General features: G+C 39.6%; 1 protein-coding gene across 1 annotated transcript in view; it reads right to left on the reverse strand.

Moving 5' to 3' along the window:
- Positions 1-23952: 23952 nt before the first annotated feature.
- The window catches only part of lmo3 (LIM domain only 3), a 41427-nt gene continuing 38110 nt past the window's right edge, over positions 23953-27269 (reverse strand). Inside the window, exon 4 of the mRNA XM_062443850.1 lies at positions 23953-24072. Within this exon, the coding sequence (XP_062299834.1) occupies positions 23967-24072 (106 nt within the window). The 3' untranslated portion in view covers positions 23953-23966. The remainder of the gene's footprint in view (positions 24073-27269) is intronic.

Below are 27269 nucleotides of genomic sequence, written 5' to 3' on the forward strand. Positions count from 1 at the left end.
CCCATCAATTACTTGGGTTAGCCGTGTTACAGTTTGCAGTTTGTGTTAGTTGTTAATAGTGTACATTGGACTGTTTTGCGGCAGCACGTTTAACTTTTTCCTTTTGTTCTCTCTCCAATATTAATTGCCGGCTGCCTCCATGTATGGTGTTCTGTGCACATGTAAATTTGCAGTTCTTTTCGTTTTGATACTGGCAAGATAACGTCACTCTCTTCTGCTCAGATGAGCTTGGACTAGTACTATGTTCCCCCCTCTCCTTTTTCTTTACTTTAAGAAAAAAAAAACAAAAAAAAACGTGGATGTCCCCAGCTAAAGAGACTGCAAGTCGAGCTGTTTTGGTTTCATGTTAATTTGGACTCTGTTTGTGATACTGCCACATATGTGTGGAGAGGGGGAAAAGAGGTGAAATTGTGTGGGAGGAGGGAGGGGGAGGAGGAAAAAAAAGAAAGAGAAGCTCAACTGAGATTTGCAGCTATAAGTTCTATGCACTTTACTTTTATTGGCTCATGCTGGGAGTAGTATTCCAATACCCATCCAGTGTGCTTTTACTTATTCTTGTTTTGTTATTCCACCTAACTTTACAGTGACACACAGTGTCTCAATTCCTTTTTGGAGTGGTTTATTAAATTCCCATTCCCTTTTGTAGAATTATTTCCCCAGCCTATAACTATGTGGACCCTTTGCGTTTCAAATTCCCTAACTCCAGATTCTACTCTTTCTTTTCTTCCGTAAATAATTCATTTTCACGGATTGATCATTTCTTTATTGACGCGTTTTTACTGGGTTCTGTTAAAGCTTGTGATTACTAAGGTATTGTTGTTTCGGACCACTCACCACTCAAACTTTGTTTGTCACCTATGTCTCAAACCAAATTGACACATTTCTTTTGACTAATCCTATGGCTGATACCTCTTTATCTATCCGCTGGGAAGCTCTGAAGGCTTTTCTGCGGGGACAAATAATTTCTTATACATCCCATGTAAATAAGCTTCGCAAAAGTAGAATCTCTGACCTCACCTCCTCCATTCTCTGTCTAGATCAGCAAATGCAGTAAACCCTACTCCCAAACTCCTTAAAGATAGGATCACTTTACAAACAAACAACAAACAAACAACTCAGCGCGCAGAGGAGTCACTACTTAAGTCTAGTGTTGCTTTCGTCAACGAAAATTATGACTAAATATCATCGTCAACGAACCTTTATCACGTGATGAAAACGAGGTACTTGTACTATATTGACTGGGTTAAATAGAATTGCATTACTAAAAAGAGACTAAAATACAATTTTCATTGACTAAAACTAGACTAAAATAGTCACAGATAATTCTGACTAAAATAAGACTAAAATGCTCAGACTTTTAGTCGACTGAAACTTGACTAGACTAAAAAGTATGAACGTGACTAAAACTAATAAAAACTAAAATGACAGCTTGACTGACTAGACTAAGACTAAAATTAAAACAGGCCGCCAAAAACAACACTACTTAAGTCCCGCCATAAATTGTATGAAGACAGGGATAGACCCACTAGACTTTTAGCCCATCAGCTTCGTCAAAAAGCTGCCTCTCGCACCATTCCTTCTATAAAAACTGACTCCGACTCTATCACTTCTGATCACAAGCTCATCAATGATGAGTTCAAAAACTTTTACTCAAGTCTTTATGCTTCTGAATCTAGGCTTAACCCAGACCAGTTTGCTGTTTTTTTCAATAATTTGAATATTCCCAAAGTAAGCCCTGAGGATGTTTTGTTCCTTGAAGAAACTATCACACCCGAATTTATAAAATTTTTTATTGCATCTATGCAAAGCGGGAAGGCTGCAGGGCTGGACGGCTTTCCAGCCGACTTTTATAAAAAAAATTCAGACAAATTAGTACCCCTTTTGCATGCAACGTATACCGAATCCTTTCAAACAAAAACTCTTCCCCCGACTTTATATCACGCCACCATTTCGCTCCTCTTGAAAAAGGACAAGGATCCCCAGTGCTGCTCTTCTTTTCGGATTTTAAGATTCTAGCTAAAGCCCTAGGTCTCCGTTTGGAGAAGATTCTTCCCTCCATCATGTCTAATGATCAAACTGGTTTTATCCGTGGTTTTATCAATATCTTGCATACTCCTTCCCAACATTCGGGTGCTGAGGCTGTAATCTTGCTAGACGTGGAAAAGGCTTTTGATCGCGTCGAATGGGATTATCTTTTCTTTGCTTTAGAGAAGTTCAGTTTCGGTCAAAATGTCATTTCTTGGATCAGGCTTTTATATGCATCACTCATGGCTTCTGTACTTACTAATTATCAAGTGTCTGATCATTTCCATCTAAGTAAAGGCACAAGACAGGGGAGTCCTTTAAGTCCCCTCCTGTTTTCGATTGCTATTGAGCCTCTTGCCATAGCTTTGAGACAAGATGATAGGATAGAAGGAATCATTCGGGGCGGTGAGACGCATAAGGTTTCCCTCTACGCGGATGACCTCCTTCTTTTTCTCTCTAACCCTGATACCACTCTCCCTCACGTCTTATCTCTGCTCAGTTCTTTTGGGGCCATCTCAGGGTACAAACTCAATCTGAATAAGAGCAAATATTTTCCCATAACACCCTCCCCCCTCTGCAAATTGATATACCATTTAAGATTGTTAAGGACTCATTTAAATATCTTGGTGTGACTATCACTCGGACATACTCAAAACTATTTCAGGCGAATTTTGCTCCTCTTCTTGAGCGCTGTAAAGCCGACTTTGCACGATGGGCAGCCCTTCCTCTTTCTTTAATTGGCAAACTTAATTCAGTGAAGATGATCATTCTCCCTAAATGTCTTTATTTTTTTTCCAATGTCTTCCCATTTTTATCACTCGCTCATTCTTTAAAACTTTAAAACAACTAATCTCTGACTTTATCTAGGCGGGTAAACATGCATGCATACGTAAAGAGTTCCTTGAGAGACCTAAGCGACTTGGGGGCCTTTCTGCCCCTAATTTTCAACTATACTACTTGGCATTGAACTTAACCAACATGTCTCTCTGGCTTTTATCTTCTGACAGTGCAAACTGTCCAGCATGGGTTAATATTGAGGCCTCCCTTTGTCATCCGTACTCCCTCCCTGCTCTCTTAGGGGCATCGCTTCCACTTCCAGTTTCAATTCCCAAACATAATGTTGTTGTGTGGCATTCTTTGAGAATTCTGAAACAATTTAAACTTTCCTTTGGCCTGCAGAACATGTCTCCTTTCTCCCCGCTCTCTTACAACCCCTTATTCCCCCTTTCTAGCCATTCCTCTGCTTTTAAAATCTGGCATGATAAGGGAATCCAAAAACTGGAGCACTTGTACATAGATGGTGTCTTCGCCAGTTTCACAAAACTTACTTGCAGGTGAGCGACTTTATTAGGAAGAAGTTCCCAGATTTTCCCTCTCTCCCGCCTAAAACTCATCTGGATCATATTATTAACATGCTTTTACACTCTCAAAGGGGGAGGATGGCCAAAGTTTATGAATACATAATTTCAATTAAAATGTCCTCTTTAACTATTATAAAACAGCACTGGGAGGAGGAGCTTGGCTTTGACATCTCTGATGACATCTGGGATGCAGCCTTGGATCGTGTACACTCTTCTTCCAGATGCGCACGTCACAGTCTTATCCAGTTGAAGGTATTGCACCGCTTACATTATTGTAAGTCTGCCCTGACAAAAATTTACCCGGACATTGACCCCCTTTGTGACAGATGCAAAATACTTCCTGCTACTTTATATCATATGTTCTGGGACTGCCCTGAACTAGATCGATTCTGGTAATCTTTCTTTGATTTATTTTCTAAAATATTTTGAAAAACTGTTACTCCCTGTCCCCTTAAGGCCATTTTTGGGGTAACCTCAGGAAACATATCCTTGACCTCCTGTCAGCGCAAGGCTTTGGCATTCTCCTCCTTACTAGCGCAGCGTTTGATTTTGCTGAATTGGAAAATTTCTGCCCCACCCACCCACACACACCTCATTAAGAGTATCATGTGTAATCTCAAATTAGAAAAGATCAGGTATACTGTCAATGACGAGCTTCAAACAAAAAAGTCTTGCTTGTGAGCTGAGTGTATCGTCACACCCCTAGTAGCAGTAGTACTATAGTGAACAGTTTGGAAGTAAAAGTCAATATTAAACCTTCGGTAGTGAAGGTGTTTTAGGAAACTTGTTAATTGGAGACATATCTGCTTCCTTATTTATTGATGTTGTTAATTAAGTAGAAAAAGAGGAAAAAGCTATTCTGTGTTATTATCACTGTGAGTATATTAAACTTTCAAAATTACAGAATTGGGGCTGTTCTTTGTTGAGTGCAGTCAGGGAATGAAAACCCACAAAAGTGTCTGGCCACATATTGTGTGGGTCACCTGAGAATTTCTTTCCCAATATCAAAATCAATCAATTCACTCCCTCCTTGATGGTTCTGCATCACGTCTTATGTCCAATACCAATATTCAGAGAGAGTGCAGAGTGTAAAAATTATTTGAAAAGCAAATAGTCAAATTCATTCCCTTACACACAGAGTAACATTAGCATTCATTTGGCATCTTTGGTGTCCACAAACTGACTCTCTAGCAACTATGTTCACCAGTTAGTTGCTAACTTGTCTACTTGTCTAGTGTTTGGTACTGAGTCTGTCAGGTGTACAACTAAAACAAAGCCATGAAAGATGACAGAAGCTTTGTAAATCTGAATGTTGAACCGAAGAGTTTGATGTGTTTGTCATAAGTGACACCTTGCACATTACACATAATTATTTGATCCCTTGTAAATATATAAAGACATTGATTATATAACGCCATTGGTCAGTGCAGATTTAATCAAAGTGTCTTTGAGCACACTTTGGATTTTTCTATTTCCAAAATATATCTCAGACTAAAGCCCATTAGTGAAAAATACACTAAAGAGTAATTTACCCCCTGAAAACCTTTTTTCTTTTCTTTTCTTTTCTTATCTCTAGTAGTGTAACCAGTGGTGTAAAGGGTGAGGATACAGGCAGGGGTGGTGCCAGACATTGTAGACATATGGGGCTTTAGCCTGGTCTTTCTAGGGGGGTTCGGGGGTATGCTCCCCTGGGAGAACATTTTGAAAAACCACCCCTTAAATAGTGGCTTTAGGGGACTTTTAAGAGACTTATAATGGCAAAATTTAGACTTAAAATATAATACATTCAAGTTACTGTATAATCAATTAAGGGCTTATGCCTGATTAAGGTCAATAGGCCTAGTACGTTGCTCACTGGAATTGAAAGCACTCATGCAGTTCTATTTCAGGTACCTTTTTCATGCTGTTGCATTTGTTGTCCACTAGGTGGCTATGTCCAATAAATAAAATGCATTTTAGCTAATGTAGTAAAAACCATAGCTCTTATATACAGTGTAAAACACATTCAAGGTTACTCTTCAACATCCCTGTTCAGTTTGATTTTGTCTTCATTCACTAAATGATTATGATGACTATTGTTCCTGCTGTTTTGTCATGTTAATCAATCATCATTAAATAGAGGGATTGAGAGGCTGTTAGTGCAATGCAAAATTATTTAATGAAAAGAGTAAAAGATGCAAGTTATGAAAAGGTATTCTTGCTACATCACAGCTCATTGCTTCATATTGAACAAATTGAATGAAAGAACAATGATTACATACTGTCACTCAAATCACCACACCATAAAAACTGAAAATATTATTGCCTCATTGTTATAACTAAACAATATCTCTGACTATCTTTGAATCTTTGAAAAAGACAAAAATAAAAAAATAAAAACACTTTTGACAAGCACATGACCTGAAGCTGCTCTCTCATTGGCCTGCGTCATGTTTCCCACTGTGCCCCGGATACGCCCACTTTTATTGGCAGCAAATTGTTGTTGTTTCATGCTTTTTAATTTACTGTGATTGGGCAGGTCTGTCTGTCATTCACATAATTTCACAAGACTTTCACTTGAAGACAGAAAGAGGATAAAGCTGTTTGGACCGGACCGGCTTCAGCAGCAGCAGGTGATGGAGGACGAGCTGAGACCCGGAGCTTCTCCCGCTGCTGTTATGATAAACGGAGCTGGCTAGCTGGATGCAGTGTGAGTTATTCCTTTTATTACTTTATCTGTTTGCTGTTTCAAAGTGTCAGCACCGAAACGTTGTGGACAACGACAGGGGAACAAGACCTAAAACATCTCTCTGAAAAAATGCAAACAGAAAGCTGCAGCCATCGAGACAATAGCATGGAGCTAAGGTTTTTTTTAGTAAACATAGCATTGCTGAGCTCTGTCAGCAGCTGGCCACATCTGGACCTCCGCTATGCCAAGCTCCAGAAGAGGAACATAGATTCAGTCCATATCAGTGGCTGCATCCAGCAGCTCCAACAGGACATACAAAAGATCAGGTAGTAGCTGCATTCCTGTAATTAATACTGTAAAGTGTTAAAAATACTGTAGCGTCCGCCAGGATGTTGAACAGATGACGAAGTGTTATTCAGCAAACCACCTGTTTATTGCTGTAACAGTACAGGTTACTGTCGGCCGTCACCACGCCAAAACAACCAAAACATAAAGTTAGCCTTCCAGGCCACACATACACACACACACTCGCACAGCCCCCACCCCCCTCACACTCGCACCCCGTCCCCTACCTACTCATTCAATCCCAAACATGTCATTAACTCACAGAACATTTGACATTATAACTAGGGATGCTCGATATTGACTTTTTTGCCGATATCCGATATTCCGATATTCCCCAACTCTTAATTTCCGATACCGATATCACCCGATACCGATATTTGCAGGCTTTTTACACCAAAACTATTAGATAACAACATAACATATCTCCTATTGTTGAATTAACACATTATGCCTAATTTTATTGTGATGCCCCACTGAATGCATACATAAATGCAACATGGCTTTCCAAATGTAAACACTGTCTGTGCAAAATAAGAGAACAACTTCAATTTAAGTTATGGAAAAAAGTGCCAATATGGCACTGCTATATTTATTATGCTGCTTTGCAGTAATTGCAAATTACAAGTCCGTAGGGAACACTTGGAAATAGTTCCAAACCACAGACATAAGCCCCGTTTCTGGAGGCGGGACCTTTTATAGGAGCGTCCTCTCACTCGGTCCTCTCAGCTGTTGTGTTTCCACCAGACTCTGATGGTGGCGTCGCAGAGGCGACTCGCCGAAAGCATAACAGAGAAAATGACAACGAGGAGGTAAACCTTGTTTCTGTTTGTGTGTTCGGGTACATGGCGGTGGACGCTATTAACACGGTTAGCCACGGTTAGAGACCCACGAGTCTAGCATGTTGTTGTTGTTAAACGTCATCAAGCTCGCGCCGGTAAACGTCCCATGCTGCGTTCATGCAGGCTCGGAAATGCTGAAGCCCACAGAACAAATATCGGCTATAAAAACCTGATACGATACTTCCCGATATTACATTTTTAAGTGAATATCAGCCGATAATATCGGAGGGCCGATAATATCTGACATCCCTTATTATAACAGAACATTACTGCAGGGTCGCTACAATACTTTATGAAAGACATAACTATTAAGTGTAAAAAACTAAAATGCATAAATGCAGGATAAGAAATGATGGATGTCATTTTGACAATTACAGTTGATTTGGGGTACATTTCATTATTAAAATAAGAAGTTATATAAGTTATGCTTAATCAGAGCAAGGTATAGTGCTTAATGCGCCATCTATTGTCATGTTTAGGTATTGCAACAACTAACAGATTACAGTGAAATCAGGACTGAAGACACAATAACTAAAATATAGGTGGTGTCTCTTTTTAAGCATTTTACCTTATTGGTAACTCTGCTTTAACTGCTGGTATCTTTAGGTGATGTGAGTGAAATGGGCATTTTATCATGTCTGGTTATAATTTGTTATTCCTCTCTCTGTGGGTCTGAGATACTATACATGGGACAAACCAGGGGACATTATAGTGTGTTGTGTTGTTTTTAGATTGGTTTTCCTTTCTTATTTTAATTTTTTTGCTGCGGTATGAAGTGGTGCTATGGCTTGTTTGACACTAACCCTAGGACCACCAACCATCAAACTGCGCCCCCCCAAACATCACCGGCCGCCACTGATAATAGGGGTATGATTGATGGATAGCTTATTTTCCCTGTAATAGGATATATCTTCCTGAGCCATTAATTGGTCAGAAGATGATTTAAAAATAGTAATAATAATACATTTAAATGATTTTTTTTTTAAAGCTTAAAAAAGATCCAGGGTTTTTGATGAAAGATCCGGGGCTTAAGCCCCAAAAGCCCACCCCCGACTATCCTGACTTTAATGTAAGAAAGATGTGTATCATTTTTAGGTTTGAATGAAGATTTGAAATCAGTAGCTGGAGTTGAGAATGCACTAAAAAACAGGTTAAAACGGTTTAATTGTGACAGAATGTTCAAATTTAAAATTTTTGATCATTTTGTCCATTCTGAAAAATGCTGAAATATCCTTAAAGTCCGTGTACAGTAAGAATAAATATGTGTTCTGAGTTTGACATACCCCAGAAAAGTGTGTTGTTAACCACCCTGCCAAATTTGAATGATTACAAAAATCACCAAATATATGAAATTAGGCTTCAAAGTTGTGTAAAAATCTGCCTCTTTCTCTGCTCCCAAACGCTGTGGCAGTGCCCGCCTAGTCCGCTGAAACCCTGCCCCCTACCAAGTGTCACCTGTCAATCAAAGTCACCACCTCGACCAGAAACATGGACGCTAGGTCTGAGAGCTTTCTGCAGCTAACTCGGCTGCTAGCTTGCCGACTTACTCAGCTAACTGGCTAACTGTAGACTGTAGTAGTAGTAGTGTGCGCTGAATGTATTTATACCTCTACAGCAGCAGGGTCGGGTTCATGCCAATCACAGCCACGTTACGTAACACGGCTGTGATTTTCAGACCCGCCCACTAAATCCAGACACAGAAATCTTGAAACACAGTTTGTGAAGCCTAGCTCCAGATTTCAAATCTAAATGGTTGAAATGCTTTTTACACCTTTTTTAGAAATACATTCATGACCTATTTATTGTGTTTAGAAGAAAATGTCTGAATTCACTTTACACAGTATTTAAAGAGCAGAACATTTTTAAATTTGAATGGTTTCCATAGCTGCAAGTATGCAGAAGTAGTTAGGAACCTAAACATGTATGGAAGAATATCAAAACTTAGAAGAACAAAAGTCAGTATTGCTGAATCAGCATTCACACCAATCATCCAATTAAAACATGTTGAGTTTTAAACAGCATCTAGAGCAAATGAGAATGTAAAAATGGAAGATGGGATGCAGCACATGTGAGGACTGTCCACTGTGCTTTGATTTCTTTACTTTCCACCAGCCTTGGCAGGAGCAGCAGAATACCAGATTCATTTTTGACATTGGGATCAATAGAGATTGTTGCCCCTTTCCCTGTCTTCCAAACACACATTTAATTTGATGTTTACCTTGCACTTATTGAATTTTGAACATTGTTAAATCATACCTTTCAGCTGTTTAATTCCACCTTGTGCCAGACCTTCATTCCCCCCAAGCATTCTATCTCTTTTTTTTTTTTTTTTTTTTTACATGCTATCTACTCTGAGTACAGAGGAGGGATGGAGAGAATTGAGAGAGAGAGAGGGGTGGGGGGAATGGGAAAAAGAAAAAAACAGGGAGGGAGATAAAGCCACCCACAGGGTGCTAAAAAGTCTTTCCTCTCCATTATTTTGGTCTCTCCCCCCTCTCCTATGGCTTAGGTGCTCCTGCATGAAATGCTGATGTGGTTCCCTCCCTCCCCCAGGTCTTTCTTCTCCATCTCTTCCCCGTGGCAATAGATCAGATTTCCTCCAGGGAAATCATTACTTGGCATCATTACCATTCCCAACACTTTTATCTACTACCCCTTGTTTCCTCACTCCATCGCTTGATTAAGTTTAGGGAGGGGAGGAAAAGGGGGAAAAAAGAATACCTTTTAACGCCAGCCCCAATAAATAGGTCTTGGAGGAGTATCTTTGATTGGGGTACTTTGATGGGTTCCAGTGTGGATGCTGTCTTATGAGACAAGACCTTTTCAGTCCAAATTTAAAATAAAACCCTCCAATATTTCAAGTGAGAGCCATGTGAACTCCTGTTATTGGTGGAGACCAACTGCAGCAGATGGTCCAGTTCAACATTTATTAGCAATGGTAATTCATTTGGCAGGTTGCTGACTTTGCAGAAGATTTGTTTGTTTGTTCCAGCCAAACATATCTTATGAGCAGGGTCTGATAAGAGGAAGTAACAGAGAGTTCTGAATCTCCATACGGAGACACTGTCTACTTCACTGCCCAAGAAACACATTTTCTTCACACAGTTCTTATTGGAGCCTGACATTGGACTGACTAATTTCGGCTAATGACAGACACATCAGTTGTTTTCCAATAAGCAAAAAGAAATGTCAGTACAGAAAAGAGTACTGACAGGTTTATTATTTACACAATATACACTGTTCATATGTGTGTATGGTATCATTTTCCTTTCATTATCAAATATCAACAACAATTTAAGCCACACAAGCACTGTATCAGTCTTACTCTGATGTGTTCATATTGTCAGTTTATAATTATCTTATAACACCTAATATTTACTACTCTGTGTATATAACCTCTATTGTAAAGCTGATAAGTCTGAAATGAAATGATAAGTCAGTTAGTGGAAAATCAAAAAGACAAATATATTTAAAAAATATATTAAAAAACTCTGGTCCCAGCCTCATATGATATTAAATATGTTTGCTTCCAGGCTGTTGGTTGGTTGGTGGTCTTGATGTCACTATGCTCAAGGAAATGGTGAGAAATAATTGACAAATTAATCAATAATGTAAATCATCATTTTAAAGGTGTTTAGAAATTGTAGCATCTAGAAGTCAGAACATCTCTGCCTATGCTGTCTCAATTTTGATCACTCTGCTTTTTTAATCTCAGTCTCATAAATCCCCCAAATTAATGGGAATGCAGAGCTAAAAGGTTGGGCTATCCTTGTAAGGTTTGGATCAAGCAACATTATTCTTTACCATTTTTGACAAGTTAACAGTTTGCTCATGGTTCTCTGCTAACTGATTATTTTGAGGTCTGTAATTTAAAAAAAAGTTGGATACTGGAAAATGCTGTTGACCAGAAAATTTGCTATTGATATAGTAAATTCATCGATTGAGTAAAAATGCATAAATGTATACTTTTGCATTAAAGTATAATTGATGGCGATAGGCCCTTTTATGTAACATGTTAATTACAGCTCCAATTCACTCTGTGGATTGCTGTATTGTTAAGCAGCTTCCCTCTGTGCCATGTATTTATAATTCATACTCACAGTGTTGGTTTCTTTGTTGTTCCTGCAGGCATCCCAGGTAAGTCCTGGTGCCTTAGTAGTACTGCATGGAACAGGGAGGCCCCAGGGTAGAACCTCAGGCAATGGCTTTGGCCCAGGCCCAGCCACTCTCCAGAGACTGTTCCTGCTCAACTGGTCCGCTCCATCTTCAGAGACAAATACAAACACTGCAGTCTCCATCAGCAACCACTGTCTCTCTCTTCTGCTTTCACTCATATTCTCCTCCTATCTCTTTCTGCCCACGTATTCAACCCAAAGTGATTTACACCCTCCAAGTTCTGTATGTGGGCGTGCTCTTCAATATTTTGCAAGTGGGGCCAAGGGGTCAACAGTGGAGGCGGCCAGAAGACGCCTTTCATGACTTCACCGATGCAAATACGTCTCACCAAACAAACCCAGAGGAGGGACATGGTGAGACTTCTACCGAAAGCAGCTGTGTAAAATATGAAGAGTGCCATATTATAATATCCATCTAAATATATATTATCTAACAACAGCACATATATCTTCCCTTCCTGCAGGACTGAATCTAAACAGCAAATAACCACAAACTGTCACAACAGTAACTTCCAAATGACAAACTGAATCTGATGCTAATACAAGCTAAGGGTGTAGTTTCTTGCACTGGGAGGGGCTTTCTCTGGCAGTGCTGCAATCCTATTGACTTTTCACCGTTCCTGTTTTTTTAAGGATCAGAAATGAAGCCCCCTCTGCCTCTACAGGCCTCTGAGGGGCACCTTAGCCTTTCAGGCTGGGGCTTGCTGGGGTATTAGGGGTGTCAGGTTCAGTGATGGGACGGTGAACAGTAATTACAGCAAGGCCCTGGCCCCCATCAAAATCCCCTGGTGTCGAAAGAGAGCGCTGGATTGGCAGGAGAAGCTCCAGCCCTGGAGTCTCTAGAGGACCCATTAAGACGGAGGCCCAGCGTCCTGATCAAGCCAACCCCTGTGCTCTTCCACCGCACAATTACAACTAGGCCCGCTCATTTGTGGCGCTCACTGTTGTTGTTAGCGTCACCTCAGTCCACAGCCTCCGTAATAACACACTCAGCAGTGAGAGCTTGCAGACCCGCAGTCAGCAGAGTGAGACGTGCAGGGTGAGTTAATGATGAGGGTTACGGCTTCTGTGTGATGTTACATGAGATCTGATTGGTAGAGAAAGCCTAACCTTGTGGTGCACTATTATTGAAAAAACAACAAGTCTGCAGACTTTGTAATTGCCCAGAGTTTATACGCATAGTTTTGGTTAATATTCAATTCAGGGCACATTCTGGATGTCTTAATACTGAAATAAAAACACAGCTTTTTATGGGGGATAGGGGGAGGATGGGTTATTTTTGTTGTTGTTATTATGTTTGTTCATAGGTATATAGACAATGTGGCTAAAATGATATCAACCCAGTCTCACATCAGAATCTACTTGCTATGTTGGGCCACTGAGAAAAAAGTAATAATGGCTCTAAAATTGTGAGATGCCTATGTTTTTTTGTTTGTTTCTTTTGGCCTATTCTTTTCTATTGGTCTGTGTCCATGTCACATGACTGTCAAGTTTCTGTCTGCATAAACAACAACAAAACATTTCTAGTGAGAAATGTGCATTTTTATAATCTACATTCAGTTGCTGTGATGTTGAGTTTGTCAGGTATTATAAAAAATGTTTTCAGAATTTCTATCGTTGATTTGGTGGTTGCTATGGACTTTGTTATGACTAAAACCCATGTTATTTATATTATTTGTGTTATTTTATGTAACTATTTCATGTTCTTTCAATAAAAAAACCTAGATTTCAGAGAGCACCAGAGATTAATTGGATTTAAAATCCAGAATTTGAAGCATTATGATTTGCTCACCAAAGGAGCTGCTGCCCACTAGTATTTTCCTCACTGTCTTCATATTAAACTTTTCTTTTAATGATATCTTTCTCAACTCAAAAACACAAAAGTAGTCTGAATAACTCACATCAACCTTTTTCTACTGGTAATAAAAGGAGTGTCAGCCATGGAATGCAGGCCAATGGAAAAGCAAAGACAATAAAACAAACAAACAAACCAAAATCTCACAATTTCAGATTCATTATTGTGAGACTTATACATTTTGTGCTGTGGACTAAAGCAGCTAGTGCACATTTTGATGTGAGACTGGGTAGATTATGTAGACATCTGAGCAAGTATGTAACAATAGTTGAACAGATTATTTTAATATCATGGCATTAATCTACTGCTCCAACAGTCTCCACTATTCTGGGAAGACTTTGCTCCTTTAGTAAGTTTGATCAATAATAAACATATTTTACAACTTAATTACATGTTTCTAGTGTAAAATCCTAATCTGCAGATCAAGTAGGATGAAAAATGGCCAATTATTTACTGACTTCCTTGTTAAACCAATATGAGTTTGTTTGGCTACACTGTAAACGAATACATTGGTTGCTCTTCTATCGTATTTCTGAGTTGCTGCATAAAGAGGGCGGAATTCAGAAAGAATGGATTGTGACTGGTAAGAGCACATTGAATTGCACAGCATTTATGCCTACAAATATAACCTGTTCCTATTCACAAAAAATGTTGGGCCACCGATATACTGGTGCAAACAAGCCCACAATGTTTTGCAGCTGAGTGCAATTTGGTCTCGTTTTGCATCTGTTCGTGTGACTGGAGCAGTTTCTGTTGCTTCAGGCTTTTCTCCACATTTCAGCACAGAAATTGGTCCATAATGAAAATTGCAGAGACCACAAAAGCCTCAAAAGTGTGTCTTTAATTAACAGAGGTGCACACACACAGAGCACAATCACAAACCAAACCAAAATGTCCATGAAAATAGGCTACAGTTAGTAATGTTACTCTGACTTGTGAGATAGCTATGTTAGATTAATGTCTGAATCTTACAAGAATGTTGTTCAGGTGTCACTGAATATATCCGGGATTCCGCAGAAACATCAGTACTGATGTTCTGTATGTTTCCCACAGCTGGCTGCAGCATCACACAGCAGCTGAAGTGATAAGTGCATCTCTAACTGAGAAAGAGGCTGTGCACATTTACACACATGGAACAGCAACAATAACTTCATTAATACTGGATCGGTCAGGTTCTGATGGTAATTAATGTTCTGTGTTTTGCCATACATGTATACAGTTCAGCTGTTACACATACATTCAGGTTTATACGTATGTGGGATTGTTTGTATAAAGCAGCCCTTATGGATGAACCCAGAGCTGTAAGGACATTTTTTTATTTTTAAATAGGTGAAAGTCCAAGATAAGCCTAAAAACCCATACCCACTTGATCCCACCAATGTCTAACTGAAGATTTTGCCCTCACAATCCTTCAATTTCAATTCAATATCACTCAAGACTCACAAACTTGAAGATATGAAGAGAGAGAGAGAGAGAGAGAGAGAGAGAGAGGGATAGAGAGAGAGAGAGAGAGAGAAAGAGAGAGAGAGAGAGAGAGAGAGAGAGAGAGACAGTGAGAGACAGTGAGGAGTAAGTGTGTGTGCATCGACCCTTAACATCAACCCATCAGCACTACCAAAAATGCATGTGGCAATTTGTGCTGATCTTTGTGAATTAGACAGTTTTTGCAACAATGCTTATTTGTATAGAAAGGGGGTAATTCTGGGCTGAATGTGTGAATAATACCTAAACAGGTGCACCATGATGCTATTTGCTTGGCAGCATAGTTTGCGGTGAATTTCACCCTTTGCAGGTGATTTGTGATTTACACACAGTTTTTTTGTCTCATCTGCACAGGTTTGACAGCCACAAAAGCTGCGCAACCCTTCTGTAGATTTGGTGTTCGTCTGAAAGACTCACTGGCTGGTGATTAATCTCTCTGTGGATTCACTATGAGTATTGGATTTACCACCTTACATATTGTTATGTTACTTATGTAAAGGTTATGACTTGACGCTGATTTTAGGTGACAGGGTGGTGATCTAGTTCATTCCAAAGGTTTTGGATGGGGTTGATGGGGCTTCTGTACAGGATAGTCATGTTGTTACAAATTAAACTGGAAAAAAACATTTTTTATGGATCTAGCTTCGCACAAGGCAAGGCAGCTTTATTTATATAGCACATTTCATACCCAGGGGCAACTCCATGTGCTTTAAATAAAAACAACATTTGGAAGCATAAAAATGGAAGCATAAAAACATACAATTAAAGAGATAAATTAATAAAACCCAATTATTATAATAAAAATTGGAAACATTAAAACATACAATAAAAAAGAACCAAATTAAAAACAAAGCACAGAAAAATAGAAAGAGAAAGAAAATAAAAATCTAAACTACAATAGAGCATAAAATGTGTGAGTGCAACATAAAATAATCATTAAAATGACATACAGTTCAAATGAAAGATTACAATTTTAAAGTGCTTTAAAAGAGCTCAATTATAAGCACATGAAAAGAGGAATGTTTTTAATCTGGATTTAGAAATGTTCACATTTGGAGCTGATATCAGTTCTGTTGGTAGTTTGTTCCAGTTGTGTGCAGCATAACAGCTAAAAGCTGCTTCACCATGTTTAGTTTGAACTCTGGACTCCACTATCTGACCTCAGAGCCCTACTGGCTTTATATTCTATTAACATACACACATTCATGTATGTATTCATGTAAACCATTCAGTGATTCCGTACACAGGGTCATCATAATATTGTAACAGCAAATGGACAAAAACAAACTGATGTAACAACACTGTTATCTATAATATTATTGTATGCTGAATAATTATGATTGTTCTTCATTGAAATTGAGTGGTCCACCAAAACAGGAACAACAGAGCAAACACACAGAGGTGTCTGCATACTTTTGGTCACATAATCTTGCACACATACCTGATTTGATATCCATTGCTTGCTTGTAAATGTAACTGAAGATTTGAGAGTGTGTGTAGTGTGTAGGTAGGAGGCCTATTGCTTTCTGTATATTCTAAAACTGCACCTCTGTTTATCGCTGATACACACAGTTCTCCTCAGATCCCCCATCTGACCTATTTGATTACACTCATCCTCCAGAGAGAGGAGAGAGAGAGTGAGAGCAGCACCTTTGAGTCTCCTCCGCCATTTCACACAACAAAATAAGATGTTTCATTGCACAACACTTCTTCACCAAACGAGCTGGGTGGGTTAGAAACTGATAGAAAATTGCCTTTTGAATAATCTTCGTCTTGATTTATTTATTTTTTCCTCCTGAAAGGTTCTCTGAAGGTTATTGTTGAGAATAATGCATCTCCTGCCCCCCTGTGGATGACAATCATCTTTCCAATTTGTTTGAGATTAGGTCATATGGAAACAGTGCATCGTAAACACACAGGGTCGGCACGCCAGAGATGGAGGATGGGGCGGCTGGCATCGTTTCCCCCTGTTCAGGGCGCATCCAGTCTTGATTGCCATGACACTGGCGGTGGGAGAAACCAGGGCAACAAACAAACAGAAATCCACAGATCTCTGTTACTAACTGGGAATAGGAGAGAAGTCGACCCCCCACACTCCTCCCGAAGCAGCATGACCAGATTGGATGTTTGATTTGCTGCTGGATCAGTAAACACACTACAGCTTTGGCTCTTTCTTTTGATTCAACATAAATCATATCTGAACAAACAAACGACTTCTCAGTGTTTGAGATACGACAGTGTTGACATCAGTGCTGCCATCTGAGAAGAACATTAATATTTCTGTAAGCACTACTAGAGTCCCACTTTTATCACTAAACACTTAAAATAACATTGCATTGCTGGTCTCTCTCTCTCTCTCTCTCTCTCTCTCTCTCTCTCTCTCTCTCTCTCTCTCTCTCTCTCTCTCTCTCTCTCTCTCTCTCTCTCCCTCTTTCTCTCTGTGTGTGTGTGTGTGGGAGGTGGATTGCAGTAATTTTCCTTGCATGGTTGAGCTAGTAGACTGAAGCCTAAATGGGCATCTGGTAGAAGTTACCCTACAACATCAAAAGAAAGATTTCAGAGAGCCAGGAAGCTGAATGCCTGCAGAATCCTGCATCACCCCGACTATTTGCCTCTCACTACGCATCCTGACTGCACTGAGGCTAATTACAGGCAGATTGCTCAGTGGTGATAACTTACCTAATGCGTTCTCTGAATAGAAGACCAGTTGACTGGGTCAGATTAGTGCTGCAGCATGTGTTTGAGATGCAACTACACAATCAATTGGGTGCTAATTGTATGTCTCAGGGACATTGGTATCCTTTGCTATCTAGAATGTCAATAATTGGCTGGGTTAGCTTATGACTCAACATCAGTTTTATTTTATTGAAAGATGACATGATCCCATGAAGTTAATTATTGAGTATTAGTGTGATACACATAATAATACATTTAATCTACTGCACACACTGCATACACTACCTTTAGCAACTTTATGATGTATGGTACCAGACGTGACCTCTGAAGGCTGCAATGTTCATTACAACAATTGAGACATGTTTGATAGAAGAAACAGCAGTTATCTTGCAATTCTTAGAGTTCTGTCACACTGGTAAGTTTTGTACTGAAACAGATTCATTTCACTGGAATCGCTATAATCAATGGACTCACTGCTACAGTACCTTTGAGTAGAGTAGTTCAGCTCTGGTGAACTGGGACATCGATTTGCACCATTGATCATTTGCAAACAGAGATACAGCATCATCGGCAGTCAGTCATTAGACGGAAGTAGATGGTACAAATATGTTCCCTTGAATTAACACCAACAGTATCAGGGATTTTCTGCTGGTGATCATGAATAATTACATTTTTCATAATACTGCATATCCAGCTATTCAATTTCCGCATACCTGTCATGGACCAAAGTGTTGGTCATGTTGATGGTGGAAGAGAAGGGGTTACAGGATCACCATTCTCTGGGGACCACAAATATCCATATAAATTCCATGGCAATCTGGTTAGATGGGCGAACAGACAGACTGACAGAAATGGATTTAAAATGCCTGCAAGTGATGAAGGCTATCATCATATACTGGTGAAATTAAAGGCTAATCCGACATGGAATCAGGGCAGAAAACACGTACATTTATACTTCAATCATTGGTGTCAAAGCACTTTTCTTGACTTTAACAGCAGATGAAAAGCAGCTGCTTTGACAGCCATGACTGAGATACAGCAGCAGTTGCATTCCTGATACCACCACTGTTATCTTTCAGTATTGCATTTGATAATATTTAAGAACACCGCATGGAATCAGTTTGCTATTCCTTGCTCCCTGTCTCCTCCCTTGATTTTGTGACTGCACAATGCATGATAAAGGATCAGAAAGGGTCTACCTGTGGTTTCATGTACAAAATGGCTTGGCCTTGAATAACACCAAAGTGGGTCAGGTTTTAATGGACAACACAGATCACAAATACAGAAAAGACATTTATATAATTAGTATTTACAGCAATTTCAAACAACCAAAACTGTGGCATAAATAATCATTACTCAGATAATTATATATATTCAATCTTTGTGTTATAATGTCTTCAATTGTTTTGCCCTCCAGTCTGTGATTTGTGAATCAGTAACAGTGACCTGTAACAGTGAGTATTGTTGTTACTGAGGGCTGAATAATTCTTCAGAAGATTGTACTTGGGTAGTACACTCAAATCAGACCAAAATTACAAAAGTCCATTATCCCTGCAATAAAGAGCTAATGACCCAACAACAGGAATATATTTGCCAGGGCGCCCATCTCCTTGAAAGGGCCAAAGGATAAGGAGTCATTAAAGCAGTGTTATCTGGTCCAGATAGCATTGGCATGTCTGTAAAGATCATTATTTTTGCCCCTGGAGCCATTTGGCAAAGGAGAGCAGGGCTAACTGCACACCCAGCGCTAACTCTGGGGTCAGCTGTAACACAGGGATGAAGACACTAACGATACGCAGCCTGGCAGCTAATGCTTTTCCTAAATGATCTTAATGACTGCAGACCCTAATGTGGGAGAGTTCAGGCTCCGTGTTTTTTCTTTGTGCTTGGTCAGCTCATTGTAGCTGCCAGGGGCATGGCCGAGATTTTGCTTTTTTATTTTTTCAACTTTTCTCAGGGTTTTTACTTCTTATAAGATATTTTTTACCCTCTTTCTGGGTGGAGGGAGGGGAGGAGCGCACTGAAGGTCGCAGTGAGCTGTGAGTGGCTGATATTGTAATAAAGAGTCTTAAATAAAACACAGTCTTGCATGCCTCCCAGTTCAGCCTTCCCTTTGGTAAATCTGAGTGTTTATGTGAAGGAGTACTCCAAATTCCAGGTAGACACAGAAGAGAGCCAGAGGAGGCCAAATTTAGCTAGATGTAAGTCATTTTCTCAAGTCAGCTTTGTAGGCAGATTAAATGTTCAGTGTCACTGTACTGCTGTCTATTGAAATGGTGATGTAACAACAATAATAATAATAAAGTCAAACTATGACCTACAGTCATATTCTCAAAGCATAGAAAGAAATGAAAAGAAGCAACTAAGGGGTTGATTTACTCTAGATTCCTGATAAAGCATCTATATTTCCTACGGGTCTTCATCCAGAGTTTGTGCTATAAAAGGAAAGCTGCATCACTAACAATTGCCTGTTTGCTTTACTATCCTCATTCTGAAACTGTTAACATGGGTTGGTCATGGGCTACTTGCACATGTCATTTACTGTATGTGCAACTGAGTAAAGGTGAGTAACAACTTTCAGTAACAGTTCTGCAGGCAAAAATGATTCTTGAAGGAGAGCTTAATGTGGTGGCTGGTGTCAATGAAAATACTTTAAAAACATTTTTAGGCTGTAAACTAAGTAGAAAACACATTATGAATATGAATGAATATAGAAAATCCAACATTGCATTGGTGGTCACATACTGTGGACATACTGGGGCCTATGGCACTTGGAAAGTGGAGGATGAAGGATGTACCCATTTTAATTTGGGTCTGTCATTTTAGACATTTCTGTTAAAATGTTTTGTGATACCACTACTTAGCATGCCATTGAATGGTAGGAAAATCAACATGCAGTAAATTAAAATGTGACAGGCTCAGGTAAACAGCATAAAGAAATGTACATTTTCAGAGCAGAATATATTCAGAATCTTTTATATTCTTTATATGATGTCTGATGCCTTCTGTGAGGCCTTAAAGCATGTAAAACCATACATACATAATTACCATAATGATTAGAACACATATGGGTTCTATAGAAGACATCTCTTGGGAAGACAGAGGACATGATTTTGTGTGCTTAGGCTTGAGCAAATTCATAGAAACATAGAAACCGTTATGTTGTAGTTGTGCAGATGGCCATCACGTTGTGTTGCATCACCCCTGTGACACCAGACAACAGGGCACTAATGATGCCATATTATCAGCAGCAGGATTCAGGGGTTAACATCTTATCCAGAGCAGCTGAGCCATAATAACACATGACACGCCTGCCATTAGTGAGCCACACTTTTTTTTTTTTTTTTGACTAGGCTATAATCTCCATCTACTCTGAGTGTTTTCATCTACTAACAGACTAACAACAGCTTGAGCCTAATCAAAGAGTTTCTCTCTTTTTCTTTGTGTCTCTGGATAAGGAAATTCAATTAGCTTAATTGGCCTGGATATTATGCTCTGTAATGTGATGTAAGCATCAGTGTCGACAAACTTCACAGAGCACTTTAGAAGCACCTCGTTAATTAGAGCAATAACTTTAATCCAAATGTTTTACTTCAATGTTCCAGATGATTCTAAATTGAAATCCAGGTAATCTGTTGAAACAACCCACGAGGAGATAGGTGGCGCCCCTTATTGAAAGCTGCTGATGGCAAAGTATGAATGAAGCGTTGGTTTTTCTCTTGTTCAATGTTTGATGACCACAGTACAAAAATAGATAATTCACTTTTTCCTGACAAGATGAAAGTCTATTGTGTTTTTAGAGCTGAACAAAAGATGGAATGTAAAGATCTTATTTGAATGGGGAATTTAAACCCTGCAACCAAGCCTCTTCACTCTGAGATTTTGTGAGCTCCCTTTCATCGGAACAAAACTGAAAAGGGCATTTTACAAGCAGAAGAGACAACACACTGAGGAAATGATTGCACTTTAGATCAATCATATATCATGGGCTGCAACATGCTCTGTTGGTTAAGGTAATGGACAGGGAACAGGCTCTCTCAGGCGGCTGGTTTGCATTTAATGTTGTGCCCTTGAGCTAGATATTTAACCTTAGTTGCTTAAGCAAACAGTTCCTTATAAATGGGTATGTAAAGTATGAAAGTGTAAACTTTAACAGATATAAATCAGAGAGCTAGTTGAAGTAACAGTCAAGCGTATGAGTGAAAAAAGACACCACAATCACTGGTAACACAATAAAACTGTATTACATTTGTGCTTAAAATTATTGCAATTACAGTATTTACAAGCGTTGTCCTAAAAATAAACATCTCATGCTGGATGACACATAAAAAGAAATCATTGTACAATAGCAAGCAAAAGTGAATATTTCTTTTATGTACACCCACAATTTACAAATTAATGAAGGGTTTCTTTTATTTGCCAACAAAGAAATGATGCTGAGCACTGTTGCACATGCTCAGATGCTGATATTCAATACTGGGAGATCAAAAATGTGTTGTTTTTTTTTCAGCATAAAAGGACACAACTCCTCCAAGTCTTAAGTTGACTGACCTGCAGCAGAGAGTACTTAACTGAAGCCATAGCTGTGATGCAAATCACACAACCGTCTTCAACATTAGCCAAGAAATTATCAATTGAATTCAAGTATCAGCATGTCAAATGATGCCACATTTCTGGACAACAGGTTATGCACTGAATATTTATCAAATAAATAGAGTACAAAAAGTAACCAACCCCCAATATCCCCGACCAATCCATACACCTCTACAACCGCTACAACAACCTGCCTCCAAGAGAATTTCCCCCCAATTCAGTTTGACCAGTGTGAAAGCAAGTTTTTAATAAATAGAAAGAGTCCATCAAAAAATACATAGCCTCTCTTCACAAGAACAGAACCTGGAGTCAGTCCAAACCCAGGCTGCCCAAACACTGTTGAAAGAAGCTCTGACAGAATACATTTTAGGAATTGTCACACCATGAAAAATAGTCTACAGGCATAAAGTCTAGTCCATATAATGTTTAAAGCTGCATCCACTGATTGTGGCCACTTGGGGATAGCAGGACAAGCTGAAAACACAACAGTTGTAAATTTGTTGGTTAACATGTTAGCAGTTAACAGTTGCCTATTCACACATCCAGTAGACACAGAGCAACTCTATAATTTATATGAAGTCGTGTCCACGTGATGAGTGTTAGTCCAATATTCACTCTGCTTTTGGCTTTGGTTTGATCTGTACCAACTTCTGAGAAAAGTATATGGCACTTCTACTGCTAAATGCTCCACTTCACCAGCTAGTTTCCATCTGTGTCTGCTGTCCGGTGCTGAGCAGGTAATGTACGGTCAGTTTATCACTGAAAACTGCTGTCTGCTGCTTCTAAAAATGAGGCTAATACAAGCAGAGTTTGCTGGCCAGAAAACCAAAGCAAAAATGATCAAGAGGTGAATAAGCTCAGAAGAACTGAAAGTAAAGTAAAGCCGCTTTAAATGTATTCAACAGATGCATATTTTGACCAAAAAGGTATTCTGATTGGCATTCAAACCACACCCAACCAAAATGTTACTTTATCAATTCTGAGAAGTTGTTAAGAAAGGCACACCTACTAGTTTTCACTGATCGACAGTACAATGGCTGAACTCATAGTGAAATAGTGGTGACTATCCCAAAAATTAAAAATAAAGAATTGTGCCCTTTGTCAAGAGAAAAGCATTGATCATTTAAGAAACTCATTGTGTGATTTGGAAGAGTGTTGATACTTGTGATTAATGTTATGAGCGCACAATATGGACCAGACCAAGCCTTTGTGCAACTGAAGAGTGAACCACATGCTCACACACACACACACACACACACACACACACACACACACACACACACACACACACACACACACACACACACACACACACACACACACACACACACACACACACACACACAGCAACAAATCAGTCCACTTAATCATCTTCTTGCCCCTCTTCAGTTTACATTCACCGTTTTTTGTTTTTTTTAAACATACAGTAAAAAGGTCTTTATCTCAAAATTACATTGATTGACAATACCTCAGTGTATTTTAGATTCAAGTAGAAGTTGGTGGCCTGTGAAGTCAGATGGGACATGGCGTGTCCTTGTCAGATAGGATGAGACAAGACAGTTTTCTGGCAGGTTAATTTTTCCCCCACCAACCAGGAGAAGCTGTTGAAAAAAAATTGCTCTGAGGCCGGTGTTTTGTTGGCCAGGAAGAAAGAGGCAGCATCCGTCAGTCACAAACAAACAAATGAGCTTTTTTTTTTCATACTTGTAGTCTGTTGAAGGCTTCCAGGGCCTTTCCCTGCCACACTGCAGTCTCTATGGCTATTCTGTACAGCAGAGTGCCTCCCCTCCCAGGGAGGCTTGCTTCATTATGTACATGTGGGGGAAAGGAGCTGGACAGGAGGCAATAGTGTTTTTTTGTTGTGTGATTGCAAGCTCTCCTTCAGTCTCTCTCTTTCTCCCACTCCTCCTCTTCCTCCTCCTTTTCCTATTTGTGGGCCATTGCGGGTCAGCGGACCTGGGGAGCGTAGCCCTCCTTCATCAGCCCCTCCTCATAGTCTGTCTGGCACAGGATCATGTTGTTCTTCAGGAAAAACTTGTCTCCCACACAAAACCTGCAACACACAAAGACAGAGAGGAGGGGGCGAGGTTTACATAAGCATCAAAGCAAGAATCTCATCATTAGTACTGAGCTGAAGGCTAGCAGGCCTAGCCGGCTGCAGCGCTAGCTTCCTGACTGTAGTGTAAACTCTCTACCTCAGCTACTGTAACCTTGGTGCCAACCCCCCTTTCAGCTGCAAAGCTGCTGTGTGCAGACAGGGAGCTCTCTTCTTAGGAAGCAGTCAACTCACTTACAAGGGAGGAAATGCAGGGCTTGAGGGGTGGGGGTTAGTTTAGGGGGGGTGGGGAGGTGCTCTGGTGTATATGGATGAAATTATCTCTGTTTCAGACTGCTGGGGTTCCTTTCCACCTGCAGCTGTTACCGAAACCCCCACTGACCTCAGCAGCCCCATCCTATTCCAGCCAGGGGGGGCCACAGTTATACTTGACCTTTCAGCGCAGAACCAAGTAGAGATTATGTTGAACGTGTAAGAGCTGCAAGAGTAACTCTTGCTGTATTGTCCTGAGGGCCGCTTATCTCCCTTATTGTGCAGGTTGGACAAGGTCGGCAAGCGCTGGTGCCAGTGTTTACCAGGGGGGAGGTGTAGCTGGGGTGGTGGGGTGGGGACAGTGAGCCTCACCTCCATTTGACTTCCCTGGGTGTTAAGACTGCTGAGTTCAGTGCTGGGAGCTGCACACAGCGGACGGAGCTCAGGTACCTGACGAGCTCGGGCTGTTCACAGCATTTATTCAGGGCTGGAGGGCAGATTGAGAGCATGATTTGTTACATCCATTTGGGACTAATTAGCAGGATTCAAATACACCGTAGTTATTGGCACAAAATACCAAAAAGTGTGAGAATGATGTGTAAATGCCAAATGTTATGAGGAAGAGATGACAATTATTTCGAAACACAGATCATGTAAAGCTGTAACTCATAACTCTGATGCAGTCTCTTTAATTCATTAACATTTCAGTGAAGGATGAAATGAGTATTAGTCAGTCATCTTCATCCTGTTTAATATAATATAAAATCTGATTTTAGTGATGCCATCCTACCAACCTTCACAGTACTGTAGAAAATGAATTAAGCACCCCTCATTGTTGTCTCTTTCTGGGAAGCTTTGGTTAAAGGAAACACAATAATACCATGCCCCCAAATGTCCAGTTCACATAAATAACAGAGACATTAACAGACAGACTTTACACATAAAAGCAGCTTCACCTTGCTGTTGGTTTTTAAAGGGGACATGAAACATACATATATTAGAAGGATACCATGTCGAAAATTAGAATTTATAAAGTTGTTAAAACCACAGAAGATAGTAAAGCATATCTGGGCTCCATTTAAAATCACATCTTAACTTTCTTAAACAGTTAATCATTTCCATTCTGTTCTTTACTTAGATTTTTCTGTTTTTTACCTGGTGCTATAAAAGTATTAGTTTTTAGAGACTGATTATAAACTAATAGTATCTAAAAAGTTTATTCATTAAAAGGCAAAAGGTAGACTAGATTGGTGAAAAAACAGCTAAAACAAGTCAGGCCTCCAGCAGTTTCCCACATAGACAGTCAGATGTTCAATGCTTACAAAATAATTTATTTATGGAACAAAACCTTACTTTGTTTAATCAAAATGATTTCTCCTCATGTTGGTTCGGCATGGCTGCAATATTTTTTGGCTACTTTTTTGCTTAATTTTCTACTATACGTGTGCCGCCTGTTCGGCAGGTGGGCCATGTGAAGGAAAAGCCAGCTATCCCACATGCTAAATAACGTATTGCATGCATTGCAAGAAGAAGAAACAAGATGACATTGAGGAAGATAACAGAATTTAGTATAACATCTGGGGATTATCTAACATTTGGAGCCTAAAGTCTGGAGTGCCTTAAGTGGCTGCTATGGAAAATGTGGAGTCAAAGTAAGAAATATTTCTATGGAGGTTTGCATCAGCTGTGATGACCTTCTCTGGCTGAGGAATCATCCGATGTATGGTGTTGAATAACATGAGTTTTAGATTAATACTTTAAGGTCTGGATCTTTTTAATGGTTGTGGTTTATTTTGGTCATGTTGCCACTTCAACTTTTGATTTTGGCTGCTATATTGTATAGCCATCCTCCCATCAAATAAATGCTGTGCTACAGAGATGCTATGGACATCTATAGGCTAGTGGACATGTGTCAGACTGTGTTGGGGTAGTGGGGGTTGCTGCATTCAGGTGTTGCTGAATGCAACAGGTGTTTATGAATGCTGCCGTTTGGAGTGAAAGATCACTATTCAATGCTTCTGTATGCTGTTGTCAGAGTATGTTGGACAGTTGGTAGAGAACAATTTATAGGCCGTGAAAACAGATGGAGTAACTTCAGCCATTTGTCTGTTTATATGTTTATATTTGTCATGTTTGTTATATAATTGTTGATTAGAATATTAAATGTTGTTAACTTCACTGACTGCTTTATATCCACGTTAAAGCCAACGATCTTGACTAATAAATAGAAACCAAAGTATTTTTGCCAAATGGTCTACCTACAAAGATATGAGCAAACAAGGACATCCAGTTTTAGTATAAATCACTTTCTTGACTCTGACACTCTGAAGTGACTGAAGTTCACATAGGAAGAGCGTGAGAAACCTTTTGTTATGTTTTGCACTTTACAATTTAAGCATGCTGCTGTCATGTTGTTTTCCTGGTAGGAGTTAAATGATAGCAGTTCAGGATCTTATAAACAGAGAGGACAGAAATCCAAATCCACACATACTCAAATTTTAAACAAATATATTATATTTCCTGTAATTGTCATCATGGTGCTGGCAGACATTTACTACAACACCAAACACAGTAAACTAATATCCATTCATCTCTGCTGTTTGATACAGTGATTAAGCAGAGGCACATGTGTATTTCATGTAAGGGTATCACTCCAGTCTAATGAATTGTCCTGTTTAAACCACCCATTGTCTTTCAGAATATATTAGTGTCTGCCTTTAATGATACCCTGCCCACTCCTACTTCAGCCTTATCTCACCCCTTTTTCTGTTTTAAACCAGTGGGATTGTTTCTCACTCCTCCTCTCCCTCTCCCTCTTCCTCCTCCTTCCCCTCACTCTCTTGTCATAGCTCTTATCCCTGCTTCCCACTTATTTCACACAGCTAAATTGTTTCTGCTCTGTCAAATGTCAACAGCATATATGACACATGTGCACCAATTAT

Source organism: Scomber scombrus, chromosome 22, assembly GCF_963691925.1.
Source record: "Scomber scombrus chromosome 22, fScoSco1.1, whole genome shotgun sequence".
In the NCBI taxonomy this organism is placed as follows: domain Eukaryota; kingdom Metazoa; phylum Chordata; class Actinopteri; order Scombriformes; family Scombridae; genus Scomber; species Scomber scombrus.